Source organism: Strix aluco, chromosome 3 (assembly GCF_031877795.1).
Source record: "Strix aluco isolate bStrAlu1 chromosome 3, bStrAlu1.hap1, whole genome shotgun sequence".
NCBI classification, from domain to species: domain Eukaryota; kingdom Metazoa; phylum Chordata; class Aves; order Strigiformes; family Strigidae; genus Strix; species Strix aluco.
In genome coordinates, this window is record NC_133933.1 from 71309199 (window position 1) to 71326824 (window position 17626).

The 17626-nt window shown below is 35.2% G+C and overlaps 1 protein-coding gene across 4 annotated transcripts in view; it reads right to left on the bottom strand.

Annotated features, from left to right (window-relative positions):
- The window catches only part of LAMA2 (laminin subunit alpha 2), a 391440-nt gene that overhangs the window by 44277 nt on the left and 329537 nt on the right, over window positions 1–17626 (bottom strand). For all 4 annotated transcript variants that reach the window (XM_074819148.1, XM_074819147.1, XM_074819146.1 and 1 more), the window contains 5 exons: window positions 13373–13489; window positions 10244–10426; window positions 7427–7581; window positions 5645–5788; window positions 4598–4731 (listed from right to left, as the gene is read on the bottom strand). In XM_074819148.1, the coding sequence (XP_074675249.1) occupies window positions 4598–4731; window positions 5645–5788; window positions 7427–7581; window positions 10244–10426; window positions 13373–13489 (733 nt within the window). The remainder of the gene's footprint in view (window positions 1–4597; window positions 4732–5644; window positions 5789–7426; window positions 7582–10243; window positions 10427–13372; window positions 13490–17626) is intronic.

Sequence of the window (17626 nt, forward strand, 5' to 3'; positions counted from 1 at the left end):
ATATACTTATTCAATCAAGATACTGCCAAGTCACAGCCAGAAAGGAAAGAAAGAATGATTCCTTTGATTTTCTAAAGTCCTGAACTTTGCTGCTTGCAAAGATGCAAAATTTCTTTTTGTCTAATTAGAAAAAAAAAAAAAAAAGGCTTGGGGTATTGAAGTAACATGCAAACTAAAAGTTAAAAGCATACGTTTCAGGAATAAATCTCATTTCATTATCTGTTATGTTAAATGTGTATTTAACATTATACACGTTAATATATATATTAATATAAATATAAACATTTAATATTATATTATATTAATATATAGTTAATATATAAATATATTAATATAAATATATAAATATATTAACATGTATTATGTTAAATATACATTTAACATTAATATATTAATATATTTAAGACATAATATATTACATGCTAACATATATTAACATGTTAATATATTTAACATGTAATATATTTAATATTATACATGTTAAATGTATGTTTATGTTTAACATTATCTTACATTTAGAGCACAGCAAGGAATACTGCATAATTTAGGCTACTGAATAAGGTAAATGAAGACATTACTATGCTGTACTTACAGAATTCCTGGATTTAGAAAGTTTATGGGACCGGGGCTCTAGAGGGTGGAAAAATCCTATAAGACTATGCATTTTAGGTCTATAAAACACTCTTCAGAAATTCCTTTGGCTCAGAATCTATTACCCAAAAACCAGAATGAGTTGACAGTTTTCTTATGAAATAACACAGAACTTAGAAAAAGCCACTTAAATTAAAAAAAAAAAATTATTTGTTGAGACATCTCAGTTTTGATACATTTCTCCTGAACTGTGAAGCAGGGTTGCAAAGTAATTTTGAGTGTTTTCAATCAATAGGGAATACCTTTGTAGATCTATGCTATCTTGCCTGCTTTGTAGTCAGGGATCGCAAGGCTTTCAAAGTAGAAAATACATATTTGCAAAAAACCACTGGAGCTCTTTGATTACACACCCATACCTTGATCTGGCAGCTCTAGAAACCACATGGATGGGACTCTCAGTTTCCTAGGGAATCTCCTAAGTGACATCTGGGGTATGCGCATGGTGTCCAAATAATTTGAAAGAAGTGGGCTAAAGTCATCCACATTATTCTAAAGTTTTTTTAAAATTTCTTTTTAATAGCAATATTTTACTTTTTATTCCCAAATCAACTGAATGCTAAGTAGATAGCTTTCTATACAGCAGAAATTCCAAATTTTTACTTTCAGAAGGTTTATTGATGTGAAGCCCTTTAAAGGATAAAAGTTCTCAATGTAGTTATTGTTGAAAGACTAACAGTTGCTAAAAACTTTTTTAAAAACTGCTTAAGTTTGATGCTTTCTGAAAGAAAGTCATTGGCGCTTTCAATCTATATTGTGCTGAAATCAAGATTCTAGTTTAAAAACATCCAAGTGCAATAATGCAGAAGTCACTGAGTAGGCTGATGCTTTTTAGGGTGTCTAATACGTCACAAATAGCATGGACGTCTTTCATCTTCAGACTGAAATGCTAACAATGGAGTATCTTCCATAAATAATTCTCTCTTATTTAGGGAGGACAATTGAGCTTGAAGAAAGAATTTGGCTAACTTGACAGCAAAAAGACATTGCTACCCTGTGCACGACAAGTCATCAGGTTAGAAGATACTGTTCTAGTGATAGTCAGTTCTGCATAACTGGAGGATTACAGACGATGTACCAGCACTGTGTGGCTGATCATCTGAAAAATTTACATAATGCCATGCATGCAGGGTGTGCTCCTTAGGAGATGCATGATATAAATAAGATGACTTTTACAAGTCATCAACATTACATTACAAAATATCATGTAGAAACCTCTGCTCCTTGAGCCCTTGAGAGCACAGAAAATCGTCACTGTAAAGTATGGCTTAGACATACCACAGTAGTTTAGTACTGAACTCTTGCTGAGTTGAGCTGGATGTGTCTGCAGTGAACTTGTGATTCAAGCATCCTTTGTCCCTTTAAGGAAGGGCACTGCTTAAAGTATGTCATTAACCATTAAAACAATGGTAATATTTAAATCACACTTGATGAAAATCACAACTAATCAGGTCCTGCTCCTAATTGAGGCCTGCGAAGTCGAGTGACATTTTTTCACTGATCTAGCAAGTCACAAAAATATTCTGTCATCCATTTGACTGTTTCACAAAATTTACACTGTTTGCATGTTGCAAACCTGCTTTAAATCATTTTGTCACAGACTGTTATACCAGATTTCCTTTGTTAATTGATACTTTGATTGATTACAGTTCTTGATGCCAATGACATTTGCCTCGGTAATCAGGTAAGTAACTCTGTAAGTGACATTTGTTAAATTCCTGTACCATCAAAGTGTAGGGAATTCCTTTAGGAATTCCTATAGGAATAAACAAATTTTACTTCCATTCCATAAAAAAAAAAATATTTCCATGACAAACTCTGCATATACAATAAAATGCAAAGCATTAGTATGCTTTAAATAAAAAGGTGATGAAAATTAACAGTGTCCCTGAAAACAGATGCAGTAATTATCAGTTTAGTCTTAATACACTGGAAATTTTGGTGCAGACATTAACTGAACATCTCTGATCATTGCTCAACAGTCAGCTTTTTTTTATTTAGATTTTATTCAGTATGCTGAGTGACGTTGAGAATTTCACAACCTCTGTGCCACCATATCTCTTCCTTTAGAGGCCCTTTGGGATTCTCGATTAAGAATTGCTATCAACCTGTAAACCTACCATACCATTATCATTGTGTGTCAATGCCTGTCACCACTGAAAACAATGGCAAAATTCAGCAAGGCCAGAATTTTATCTTATGTCCCCATTCTAAGTGGATGTTGGGCTCCAGCTGTGCAGGCAGCTCTGTCGGGTTACTTAAAAAGTCTGTGGCTGGAACTGAGCAGAAAAATGGAGTAAAAAGGTGAGGGAATGAAATGAGTAGAACTCTTCAACAGCTTATGAAGGGAGTCAGAGAAGAGTTATCAACTGGATTAAAATGTTCAAAGTTGAAGAATCTTCAGTAGGTTACGTGGTTTATGAAGTCTGCCTTAAGAATGCAAAATCAGTCCCAAGCTCTTCATCTTAATCCCATAAATCCAACTAATGTCTCTGCAATGTAATTCTCCTAAACACTGCTCTGTTCTTCAGATTTGTGCAGCTGTAATTGTTCTAAATTGCTGATCCAGCAGTCTGTTCAAAAACTAATGGCATGCACACCCTATATATCCAGTACAACCAGCTTAATAGGCAATGTGCTTTTGTAGGATGTGTGAATTTTTATACCATGTCCTGGCTCCATATTCTGCTGAAGCAGCTTTCTTGTAAATGAAAGTCTGGCATTACTGTGTCATGAAGCTGTTTTAGTATGCATAATATGAACTGGTGAAGATTTCAACAATTTGTATTGTACCCTAGTTTGTATTTTCCTAGCAATAAGGTTTCATTAAGCCAGCTTCTGGAGATGGTGCCATAATTTTATTTAATTCTCTGCTCTGAACGGCTGACTTCTGTGATTTCACTAAATTATTTAAACTGGATGCCATTTCCTCCTCTGAGAGCTATGGATGTAACCAGATTTAGAGTGCTTTGTTTTCCTTCTCTTTCTTTCTCTCATTTTCTGACTATGTTATCGGTTCTATGTTTATTACTATGTGAAGTTAATTGTAATGATGCAGGAGGAATTACTCAGCTTCATATCAAATTGCAATATAGATGATACCTAAATTACTAAGATCTTTTCGGAAGTAGAAGATAAAGGATATGAACTTATGTAACCCTTACACTATAATTACTACACCATATGTCATGTGTTTGCTATTTGAATGGAAAACAAAAGATTCAACTAACAAATATGGAATTTGAATATTAAATTATCTATATTTCTGAAGTCCAAAAGTATGCAATAGCTGATCCCAAATTACAAACTATAGTTTAACTTTCCAGAATATTTCTTCCTTGAGTTTTCATAAACTGTATCTCTTTTAGTATCTCCAGGTTGAAGAGACATTCTGCCTATGAACACGGCATTTTGAGTAAGAATCAAGATACTGGTGTATGACAGACCTTTCATTTGCAGTACTGTACCAAGACCAGAAATTCAGAAAAGCTGCTCCTCTCTGAAATTCAACGAGAAAAGAATAGTAGCTATCTGTTTGAGTGCCAAAACCTTTAACTGATTTTAAAAGGAAGCTAGCTGAAGAGAGAATCGATAGAGTGATAGGTAAACAGAAGGGAATATAAGCAGTCATAGATTGTTCATGCTAGAGGGGAAATATGTGATGACAATAAATTCTTGACACAGAACAATTCACATTTCATTAGTAATTGTAGCGTCTACGCTTTTGGTACTATTGGATGTAGGTTCAAAAGCTTTCATTAAACCAGACTAGAATTTTTCATATTTATGACATCATCTTTCTTTAAAAAGTCGATGTTTGAAACACAGCAAACTTTTCCACGTAAACCTGAGGTATGCCTCAGGAGGACAGTGGATTAGAAGCAGAACTTATTAAATTTAGCCATTTTTTCTTTAGGAACAAAATCTTGAAATTGAAATATATACTTGCCTAGAGGCTTCAATCCGGTACCAAAATCCATCATCAATGGTCAGATCTGGATACTCTACCCGTCCAACACCGGATCCCACATCCCACAGGAAGCTCACCTTGCCTTTGCGCATCTCTATGGCCAAGAAGTCAGTCTACATATAAAATATGAAAATAGAAGCAATCTCATACTTCAATTAAAGGAAGTTTTTCAGAACTCTTCACAGTTCAGAAGGTCTACCGAGACATGAGGAACTCATATATAGACAGTAAAGTATGAACATTAACTCTCAGTGATCTAAAATCAGATTCTCTCTTTCCTGTTTTCAATGGTTCAAACAAGGAATCTTAAGCCAAAGATGGCAAATTACTTCTGTCAGTGATATGTAGTAAAGAGCTGCTAGACTTACAGAAATGTTAATATTGTAGCCATCAAGAGAAGGATTTAACTCAGAGTAACACTCTGTAAAACATCCATTGGATGGCAGAAAGATGTCAGGATCCTAGATTAATACACAATGCCATCTAGCATCTTCATTTTGTATTAGGTAAACAAAATAAATAGTATAAAATGTTAGAAATAGAATGCTTTTCCCATTTACTGAATTATTATTGATTATTCTAGAAGTCTGCCTGCTGTAGGGTTCATGGGAAACTGAATCATTCATCTTTATTATGCTTGGAATTGTAGTCTTGACTTAAAATTACAATAAATAGGAGCTTTGACAGATGCAAGATGATTAGTTACTTCATTCCCAAGGGAAAACCCACAACCAACGCAAAAGTTACCCTGGCTGCACTGTAAATTTTAAAGCTCTAATGTAGTCCATGTACAAGTCTCACATTTCATATCTAGTTAAAATAAAAAAATATAAAAATTTTTTGCTTGTCATATTTTAGAAGTCCCTATATTAATACCAAAGACAGTAGATGTCTAGATTATTTTAGGCCCTCTACTACTGCTTTGAAGCCTCTACAAGGAAAAAAAAGCTTTTCTTATCTTCTGTATTTGTCAGTAGTCTGATTTGATTGAGCAACCCTGACATGAAAAGCAGGAGACAGACTTACAAACTTGGCACTTCCAAGGTAAAAAAGCAGATTGTCAGCAACTACAGTCCTCACATTGACAATGATGGTGTTGTATGTTCCCTTCTTTATTTCTGGTCTGTATGTGCGAATACAATTGCCTCCAGAGGACACCGACACTTTGATCTTCAAAAAAAGCATAGCAGAAAAAATTCAGTTTACTGTTTATTATTCCAGAAATAACTTTAGATGCTTCCAAATAATTATAAGAGCATTATACTTTTTTTTCTTCTTTCCCATTTCTGTGTTATATGTATCAGGGAGTTGCTTGGGTATGCACAGGAGGTAGAAATTGAATTTTCTTTCTGCGATTGTTTATTAAAAGGAAATAAAAGCTCTTTCTGGCATTCAGATTTGAAAGGACAAACTGTATGAATTAAAAAGAGCTAGAAGATATACCGGTCTAACACAAGCAGCAGTGGAATTCTAACAGTAGAGATAGTCTATAAGTAGAATGTGCAGCCAGGAAAATAAGCAACACTCCTGAAGGAATCATAGCACATTGCTATTGGGTAGACAGGATGATCTATTTTTTCCTTGTAATATCTTTGATTATGCCAATTTAAGACACTTCGTAACAATTATGTTTAAACCAATAGTTGTGTCTATCCCTGCTTTTACATAGCCCCTAATGGAGTTGGTACTCATAACTAAGTTTCATTTTCACATCTGAGTGACATATGCATTTGAATATGTGTGCTAGTTTCCTCAGGCTCTGAGCACAGGTAAAAACGGTATACTGTTTGCTTTCATAATGCCAGCATAGACATAATGACAGTACAATGGTATTTCAATTCCAGCTAGACATGTTTATGTATTAGAGTAGATGTACATAATGTTATCACCTTATGCTTAGGGCAAACTTTGTCAAAAAGGAGATCCTATGTTATATGACCAAACTCATGATTTTGCTATCTCAGAAATAGTGAGCAGTTAAGTACGTCAAAGCTTTCAGACAGATGATGAATGTAACAAAACCACATCATCACTGTAGCTTGTCTTTTCATCTTGTGCAAATTTCATCAAATATACGGAATAGACTTCTTTCCCAGGATCCTATTATTCTGTAGATTACTTTTTTTCAACCATTTTTCAGGAAGTTTTCTTAAGTACCATCAAGAATTTTTTTCCTTTGCTACATTAGGTCACAAGCTGAACAACCTTAGTATTAACCAGCGGATCCTCAAGTTTAGAGTATTACTGAGTTTGGGAGATGGACTCCAAACACTTTTAGTCCATTTGGGGGGACTAGAAATATATTCTTAACTCAAGTTCAAGTCCTCAGAACTGTTACTACACAAAGAAAGTTAAGAATCTGGGAAAACCAAATACACTCAGCAATTTCAGTGAGTTTGAGATGGTGTCATACTCAGGTAATATAAGTTCTATGAAATGAAATCAGGGGCTTAATACCAGTGTTGAGGCAAAAAAATAAATTTTCATTTTCACAAAAAATCAATGATGTTGTGGCTCTTCTGCTGTACTATCATCCACAATACTTCATAAATAATAACTTTTCCAAGTTATTATATATTCCTAGAGATGTTATCCATTTAACAAGGGCATGTTTTAAATAAAGAAACAAGACACAGAGTGAAAATCATCAGAATATTCTATTTTTATCTGAGAAATTATACTCCATTATTTGCTCTTTTTACACATTCAGAATCAGAAAGGATTCACCCTGTGCAAAAGAAATAGAAAAGTAGAAAATAAAATACCATCAATATTCAAAAGTTCATCTTACCGAGAAAGAGGGCTTACCGAATTGGCTTGCTTCCGAGCTTGGTTTATCAGCTCTTTTATCTGAGAAATGTTTTTCCCTAAATTATCCTGAAGTTCTTTGATTGGTTTGATTTTATCTAGCAGACGATCTGCTTCCTTTTCTAGAGTTTTAATACTGGAATCTGCATCAGCAACTTCATAGGAAAGAACAAGGCAGAGTTTTAGAGAATAGTGTCAGCGAGTAATTATACATTGCAATAATAAAATCCAAGGAAATTCTGCATACGTAATACTCAGGTGATTGTATATGCTCCTATGAGGTACACACAGACTAGGAAGCTACATGAACAGAGTAATAATTTAAGAATATTTAGAATTAAGTTAAAGCAGCAATAGTAGCAAATGCAGGTGTTAAAGCCGCATTTTGAAGCAGTAACTATGCTTCAGGTCAGGATGATACTAATGGAAGACACTTTCTGAGGCAAAATACACTTACGAATGAAATATTTACTTTCTTTTTTAAAAATTCCATTTCTGAAGAAAAATGCTAGATTAATAAAAACTGGTTAGTTTCCATTAGCAATTTCTGAAACAGGGTTGGAATTAACCTGAAGTTAATGGCCACAACTAGAAAAAGGCTTTATTCTGGTCACAAATTTAGAATTCTGTAAGTGTACTGAAAGCAGATTAAGAAACTGTGACAGTAAACAGCAAATATTTTCTTTTTTTCAGGAGAATTTAATAATTTCACAAGGATACTTTTCCTCTCTTTTTCTTTAAGCGTCAAATGACTTTTTTATCTCTCAACATACAACCACTGAAAAATGCACTCTCTTTGACAATTCATCAGCAGATCTAAGGATTGCAACACTTGGCTAGCATGAGGGAATGGGTTTGTGTGTATGACACTGAAAGGGACAAACCTGCATTTACCAGAAGAAGGTATATTGAATGAAAATAATAATGATGCTTAGATAAAGCATGAAAGTCCGCATATCTGTTTTTCAAGAGTCACCCAGACACTGATACCAAACCTTCAAGATGCTTCTAAAGGTTTCACATAAGTGAAATTAGTTACCAAGTCACTTTATCTCAGAGCCTTCAAAAAGTAACCATTTAACTATTTCAATGAATGTGAAATGTAGAGCACCATGCAGAAGCTTTGGTAGTAAGCAGTGTATCAGTGTTTACTGGAAAAGGCACAATAAAAGCAGCAAGAAAGAAAACGTACGTACTGATTTCTGTGGGCAAGATAGGGAGACAAGAAAAGAGAAGAAAGAGAAGATAACGTAAGAAAATGTTTTAAAGATCTAAACAGAAATGTAAAGTAAATTAAGGGACAGGATTAGTCTAGAAAAAAATTACCTTTTATATATTGCACATCTACATAAAGAGAATTGAGGGCTTGAATTTTGACATACATGAGGGTTTACGTTAGCATGTCGGTGTGAGTGGCAACATACACTATATACGTTTGGAGTGGTATACTCTGCATCTATTCTAATCTCATTCTGTAATCTGAGCATTCATTAGCGGTTGGAGAGTGGTAAAAGTGTACTTGAGAACATCTTCCAGTTAAGCTTTATCTGACATGAAAGAGTTTGCAACTGTTAAAACTACTCCTTGATGTGAACGAAATAATGGTGACTGAGGACAATCAAGAGATTCACTTCTAAATTATCACTCCTAATCTCAACTAAAATGCTAGTGTACACACAGTTTTACAATACTTGGGCTGGGACAGATGGCCTAGTCTAGATCCCACAGTGCCAAGAAATTACTGCTTTTAGGCCACTTCTCAGTTGTTTATCACTACCTTGCCAGAGGTCATTACCTCATAGATCTGCTTGTTCCATCCCCCACTGTAATCTAACTGTACTATTTTAATCAATAACTACTTTTCATATTGTCTAAACTAGTATGGATCGGTCTGCCTGCTGGGGATTATACCTGGGGCTCACACGTGTATCTCAGTTGATGAGAGATCAGGAACTTAAAATAGGCACGCAGTGACAAACAGCCATTGGGATTAACTTCTAACACTGGTACAGCTACAATTTGAAGAGGGTATTTGTCCATAGAATGAGAATGACAGCCTCCTAAACTGTTTTTAGGTGCCCAGCTTCATCAAGTTGACAATAATCTGGTGAGCCCAGGTTAGCTGAGAAATTAGTCCTTCAGTAATTTTGTAAAGATACTCTGGTTTTGTGGTCACCCCTGGCTGTATAGTCTTATACAGTATATTCTAGTAATCTACCATAAAATGTTTTGTAATTTAGAATTCAACTTTATCCATCATAACCAAAGTGAAAATGCTAAAGCAACTGTCACATTTGATAACAGAATTCACTGTTAAAAAAAAACCACATACAAAAAAACATTTCAAGTATCTCCTTTTTCTTTTTCTTCTTAAGTATCTTCAGTGTTCTACAAAAAAATATTAATGTATATGAAAGAAGTTATGCATTTCTCCCAGAACTGATTATCTGACTGACTGAAGAGAGGGTTAGTGCATGGAATTTTTCTTGAGTCAAGGGTGAATTGCCAGTCAGAATCTTTGATTATTCATCTCCTAAATCCTTTAAAAAGTAGTCTGGGGAACAAATCTATCCACTACATGGTCATCCTGCTGACGTTAGCTTTTTTCCAACTACTAGCAGCAGTCCTTAAACTTTAAAATTCTTTTTATATATAAAGTCTAGAAAATAGAAGTGATAGAGATTCCTTTTATCCCAGCATACTGTAGTAACGCCATGTGAGTGATATTCTGGAGTGTCTCAGTTTCATTTGGAGATGCGAAATGGAAACAACAAACTGAAAAAAACCCATCACCAAACAACCCAGAAAAGATCTTACTGTTCTTGATAGGATCCTTCACAACAGCATTTGTTTTCGCCACGTCATCTGCAAGTTTACTGTAGTTGTTTCTCAAGCCCAGGAGATTCTGGTTGAGGTCTTTAATCTGGGCCAGGACATCATTTGCAGTATCGTTGGCTTGTCTGGCTTTGTCTTTTGCTGCCTGTACCTTTATAGCTGTATCTGTAGGTAGAAAAGGTTAATGAAACGATTGTCTAGAGCACAGAAGTTTCCTTCTCACATCTTAAGAATAAAGTTGGGTCAAAATTCTACCATCTTAAATTGCGTTGTGTTCTTTGAGAGCTCCACATGTAGTAAGACTTCACTAGTTGTAAGTGTGGACTGCAGAATCTGGCCCTTTATGTCTTTTCTTAGATACTAAATGGACCTGAAGAAGAGAAAATGCTCCAGCCCCATTTGTATGTAAAGGATAAATAATTTTTTGTAAACTTTTGTGCATTTTTGTTGTTGCTGTTGACTCACTGGTTGACCTCTGATTAAGTGTCAGATATAATATTTGATACATATAATAGAAACAGGACTTTCAATGTTCTGATGTACGGAATACAGAAATCTAACTCTATGTGTTTCAGCTGAAATTGTGACAAATAATCTTGTGAATCAGGAGTCCAAGGGTCTATTGACTGAATTAATCACAGACATCCATAGACATCCTTGGTGACCTTGAGCAGAACAATTATCTAACGTTGCCCCACCTCTCTGTCTGCAAAATGAAAATACGTGTCCTATCTTTGGGATGAAAACATTCAAGTCTGGAATGGTTTTGATTCTGCTATTGATAAATGATAAAACAGACAGCTAGGTATTTAAGTAGGTATTTATTCAAATCCTGTGTTAGTAAACTGTACTGCTTTAAAACTTATCATGCAGTTCAGCTGCTGTTGCCACACCAGGATTACATCCCATGATGAGGCAGCAGCACAGGTTGTGCTGGACTAGGGAACTACCAAATTTTCTGAATTCCCACAGATGGGAGGAAGTGAGCAAGCAGAAAATGTTGCAGTCAACACTCCAGCTTGAAAGGGAACTAACGTGAACTCCCACTCTACCTCCACAGTGGAGTCATGGGACCCGCAGGAACCTGCTTTGTACCTGCTTCCTGTGAAACTGTTCTTGGAGTTGTTTTCCCCTTTTGTTCTCCAAGATATCCTCATGTCCCTCAGTCATATGAGAATTTTGGAGTGTAGCTCAGAAGTTTGGACATCTCTAAAACAACCATATAGACACAGTGCCACTTGTCATACTGACTGGGGCTTCCTGTGGTAGTCCGTGAAGTTACAGGCTGCACCGAAGTAGTGGAGAAGGCACGGGAAGTTGTGATTTCTTTCAATCTCTGACTAAGAGTTAGCTAATAAAAGTTATGCCATCATTTGCATGAAGTAGATTGCACATTCCTGATTCTATGACCATGTGAAGACATGGGAAATACAGACTTTTTCTCCATTTCAAGGCATCAACAGCATAGGTCTTCAAATGGCCTCCTAGGCAGGTCCTTCTCCTTCTGTGCAACATCTGTGAACATTATTTTCAGCCACACTTTAAATTATGCCATCCCTGCATGTGTGGGTCCTTGTCTTAAGGTGATCCTCCCATCTATCCCATTTTGAATCTTTCTGCTTCTATTTGGCTATTAGTATAGGATGGACACAAGAATTATTAGTTTAAGCTACTCTCTGCTTTCTTGAATCCTTGAAGAACAAGATATATGACAGGGTCATTTCCTTCCCCATTCTCAATCCTTATTTCCCTGTTGGACAACTAATTTACTGCATTTTCTTATCCATGCCATTTATTTGCTCTGAATTTCATTCTTAATACACATTCACTTGCTTTTATGACTGTCCTTGTCCCAAGAGTAAGAACTCTGTAACTCTAATCTGACAAGAGTTTATTACATTGCTAATGGTTGCATATTTCATATTTCTTTTACTTGTTTCATATTTAGTATTCTGTGTCCTAAGGTCAACTGGCCTTAGAGGCCCATTTTGTTTGACTGAGACATCTATCTGTGCACAAGAAGAAAAACAGTTATGTCAACACCCGTGGCCAAAACCTGGGAAACAGCTTAAGATGAGCATGACATATTAAAACAAATTTTTGTGAACACTTGATTTCAAGGATCGCTAAGTCTAAAACAAAACTTTTCAGTTATCTGGAATCTTAAAGCCACAAAAATGTGCAAGATGAATAGTAAATTGTTTTTCATGCCAAGTTTTTACTTGCAGTCTGAACCTTCCAGACCATCACAAATCAGACAGAATATAGATTTTCTTTAGAGACTTTTCTTAAGGCCTATCTTTCGTATCGTGCCCCTTGGAGGGAAAAGTCATAGCAGATTACATTGATAAAAAACTTTTTATTTTCTAAAACAAACATTCAGTTTATCACTGTAATGATCCATTATAATGAAACTATGTTGTAGCTCTGTGTCTCTTGCTATCACTACACAAAGTAGCTAACATCCCAGGACTTCAGGATTTTAATGAGTATTACAGATTTATTTAAAATTTTATTTGGCTGTATAGAATTATGAATGTGCATAGTGCTTCAGAGTTCATTGAGGAAAGCCTTTTCCAGTTCTAAGCAATTTGCAGTCTAAAATAGATATACAACACAAAACAGTGACTGGAAAGTATACTACAGCATAAATCAGTGAGTGTGTGGTAGAAACGTACCCAGCAAATTTCATCTTGCTTTTTCTGTAAAGTCAGTAAGTCTTTATTCTTCTTGGGCTAAACTATACTGGTTAAATTATAATGGTTCATTAAACAGTGGTTTCATAAAAAGACTTCACATTTAAAGAAAAGACTATTTGTCTCAGATTGTATCATAATTCCTGATATCATAATTCTTTTCTTTCTGAAACATTTTGCAAACTTCAGAAGCATGGTACTTTTTACAGTGCCAAAATACAAACTGATACCATGTAACTGTCTTCAGTTCAGTTTTCTCCCTCAAAATGCTCATCTTCATCTTATTACAGCAGCCAATGGTCAAAGTGGACACAGCGTGAACAAAGGCAAAGATTAATCAGACAGATGTTAAGTGATGGAAAATGAAACAAAAGAGCAGGGATGAGTCCAGTGTTGCAGTACTTTTCCAGCTTACCATTGGGAATGGCTGACAGCTTTCCTAAGGTTTCATTCAAGGCTCTCAGGAGAATGGAGTTCTTCTCATCAGCATCTTTCAGCCTGTTCTGCATGTTGTCCAGATTATCCCCCTTTTCTATAAAAAGTGCACATAGTACAGAAGCTTTAACTCTTTGTTTCCACTATCCTTTCTTTGCACATAATATAAAACTCATAATAATGAGCAAACCATTTATCATTAAGATATAATATTGTGTAAATAAGGAAGTCCAGTAAAACTGGTTGTAGGGTTCACTGATAATCATCTCCTGTTTCTTTAAATTCCCTATTTCCATGGTATCTAAATGCTTGAATTCCTTGTACTGTTGTATATTTATCAAGGGTTTTCTTAAGGTGTACAGAGGAAAGAAAACAAACTACAATTACAGATAGAATGATTTATGCAAATTCATGCAATGACACACTGATAGATTGAACAAGTGTGATGTTTAGTCATAGCTTTAATTCCTAGATTAAGCTACTACTGGAATTTTCTTCTTAAGGTGGTTGTTGGGGTTGAATGAGTTGAACATAGTGTGACAGAGGCAAGATCGATTAGGTCAGTTTACTGTTCCAATGAGACTGGACAGAGCTCAGTTTTCTTGGATTTTTCTCAGAGATAACCAGTGTTGACATAACATCTGAGGAACACACATGAGATCACCCTAACAATGATCATCAACATTAGGAGAATACATTAACATCAGGTTATTATGAAATAAGCATACTAAATCTTTTGGGAAAAAGCCCATCTAGTAAATAAAACTCAAAGCTAAGAATTTGTTCAAATCGAAGAACTAGGACAAATCAAAGGCACAGGTGTTTCATATTCAGTACATTACAGATGAAACCGATGTTATCCTTTACACATAAGGTCTTATTCTTCAGCAGTTGCTTTGAATAAAAATTATGGAGTTTTTTGGAACAGTATCCAGCATAGCAATAATTTTTCAAACTCTCAAAAGTGAGATTTTAGTTAAACTTTATGGCTATTTAAACAGACATTATTTCAAAATTTAGAAGTAAAGTTTGGCACAGAAAATGGTAGTTAATGCTTAAACTACTATCTTAGGGGGTATTTTTCATAATTTCTTCATATCAATATGAACTCTTTAGAACAGACAGCTGGTAATTTGTTACCTTAAGGCATGCCCTACTGAGAAACTAATTCAATATCACTGTGTTTGATAACATGAAGAGGAGAATAATTTGTAGAAAAGGAGTTCAGGATATAAAGTATGACTGTGACCTTCTGATATGTGACAGGTTATCGAAAATAAACACCTAGGTTTTGGATACTTATCCAAGTAGATACCAGGATAGGAAACCATACTGGAGGATGATGTTTCTCGGTGAATTACAGTCACATACTTGTCAAAAACCAAAAAGCATCTCTTTTTATTAAGGGACAATAATTAGATTTATCATTGGTACTCCAGCATCTCCAGCAGCATCAGGACTGTAACTCTTTTGTGAGAGAATAAACAGAATAATAGAGTAAAATGAGGGACTGTGGTTGTGTTCCACAAATTCTAAAAAGTTAGGTTTCTTAAAACTAGATGTGCAAGAAGCAATTTGTAAAGAGAAAAATCAAACAAAATGTATATTAGCTACAAGGAATCATCAACTGATTTTTCCAAGACTGAAATAGCAAGGCTGAAATAGCAGACAGAATTTAAATGAGAATCATACTTTTGTTGTTAGACCTTTTGAAATACCATTCAAGAAGAAATCTGTTTGCTTTATTTAAAATAGAGCAACACATAGGACTGCAGGAGTGCCTCCAGGCAAGCCTTCATTCCTGCAAAATGTCTTGCAGAGGAACAGAAGGACATTTGTGTGAACTGTAATAGGGACAGTTAACACTAGAATAAAGTTGGGAAGAATCATATAAATTATAAGATCACTCTTCTCCTCAAAAACACCCTCATTTTTAAATGACAGGTTTTGTCTCCACTACTGAATGAGGCTACTGGTAATGTGATGTTATTAAATGAGGATGAACTCATGAGAATCTGGTCTTACATGCTCTGAGGCTTTACGAGTTCATTTCTTGTCAAATAATAATACCAACAAAACTGTTTTAATCTCTTCCACTTAATTCTGAAATTATAGTCTGCTTGATATTTCCTTGGTGTCTCTGGTGCCTTTTGGGATGTTAGTGTTTATAAAGTGTGTTAATATTTCTGAGATATTTGACTAATTTCTGGTGGTGGTGTACTAACTTTGTTGCACACTCTTAAATTATCTCTTTTTCTCCTCTTTACTGTGCCAGATCCAACATTATGCTAATTGTCCCCTGGTTATATTTCTGAAGAATCATGTTTCCAGACTTCTGTTTTCAGCTTTGTAACCATAGCAGCAAACTGATTTTTATGGATTTTAATAAGGGAATTTTCCCTAGAACTCCTGAATACTGAGACTTCACCTGTTTAATATTTTTGCTTTTAATTCCTCAAATACATTTTAATTGTGTTTTTTAAAAAATTACAATAATAAATCCATAAATGAGTGCCCCTGAGGGATGTTCTTACACAAAGAGATGTGAGGAGATACTAAGGCCCATGTCAGCATTTCAAGGAAATTGTTCATTTTGCACAGTGATATTAACATGAAGTTATATTTTGAAGTAACTTCCCATACTGTAATCCAGATGGCCTCTTCACTAAGCACTGAGCTAATTTTGTGTATGAACCACGAACTGAACTAACTTCACGTCAGCTTTTCCCCATCCTTTAATCATTAGCATTTATGAAAAATGCTGGAGCTATGATTTGTAGGCCTGAGATCCTCCGGTCAATCATGGAGGCTAGACAAAATACAGGCAGCTACAATCTAAGTTTTTCCAAACTACACAGTTTATCTGACTTGGAAGATGCCAGGCACTGTCAATTCACATTAAAGCATAGTTTGAGGAGTATCCTGAGAAATGTATCTCAATCCTGTTTCCACTTGAATAGCTCTGCATGGAGATGGCACAGGATGCCAATCAATACACTGTTTATTGTTCACATCAAAACTATTCATGCATCACTGAAACTAAACCCTAAAGAGTAAGCAGGATCCTGAAGGACTTTGTAGGTATGGGCCTTTAGGTTTTCTCAATTGGTTAACAAGAACAAAGATTTTCAATTTCTGTTTATATTTTCATAGTTAAACACAACATTACAGAATAAAGCATCATCCTTTTTTCCTCCAAGTGAATAAATTGAAGTGAGTCAAATGAAAAAAGAAAAATCGCTGCACTCATATATTTCATCTTAAAATGAACTTAAGAACTTAGATACCGTTTATATGCAGTGATCTATTTTTACAAGAGACAAATTTTTACAAGTCTCTGCAGATCACATACATAGGTGGCACCGGTTAATTACTGATAATGTGCCACCATTGCAATGCTAGTGGAAGCAGATGTCTTCTGACAGTATGACCTAATGCAGTTTCCCATGCAAAACTGTCAAAGAGATATATTGGCTATGCTACCCAATGCATGTACACCAAAATCAGAATAAAGGTGGAAATCTATCAAGGAGCAACATATGCAACTGTTTTTATTCATTGGATATTGCACTAATGAACTGGCAGTTACACACACCCCTTTCTGTTATCTTTGTTTTGCTTCTTCTAAATAGTATTCTTCCTCCCCACAGTCTCATCCTATAAAGAGGAAGATGGGTCACAAACTAATTTTTTTTTCCCCTAAAACAAACAAGACTTAGAAACTGGCATTAGGAACATATAGGGGAAAGAAATGTAACTAGAGGAATGAAGCTAATGATGGTTAACTTTTTAAAAAGACTACTTTCAGCACTGACTGCAGTTTTTGTATGAATATTATGTTGGTCATCAACCTAATGCAATAATTGGGTGAATGCAATATGCCAGGTCAGCAAAAATACAAATCAGAGGAGAATACACAAACAAGGGATTTAGCTGTGCCTAGCAGCTGGAAAATGTTTTAGCTAAAAATATTCCCGTGTTGTCAGACAAGACAAGTCTCCCTCAAGTTGTCAATTCTTAAGGAAAAGAAATGACATGAGCTGAATTTCAGTAGCCACCTGACAGCAGTCTCCCGGTGAAGAGGAGTTTATACATCTTATTTTCACTTTTCATTGATCAGTTTTGACAAAGTCTGTGTATAGTCTCAAATCTGCACTGGGGCAAGTATATTTTTAAAACTGTAAATTCAAAATTATAAGGAAGAAAAATTGCTCCTGGCAAAATGAAAACCCCT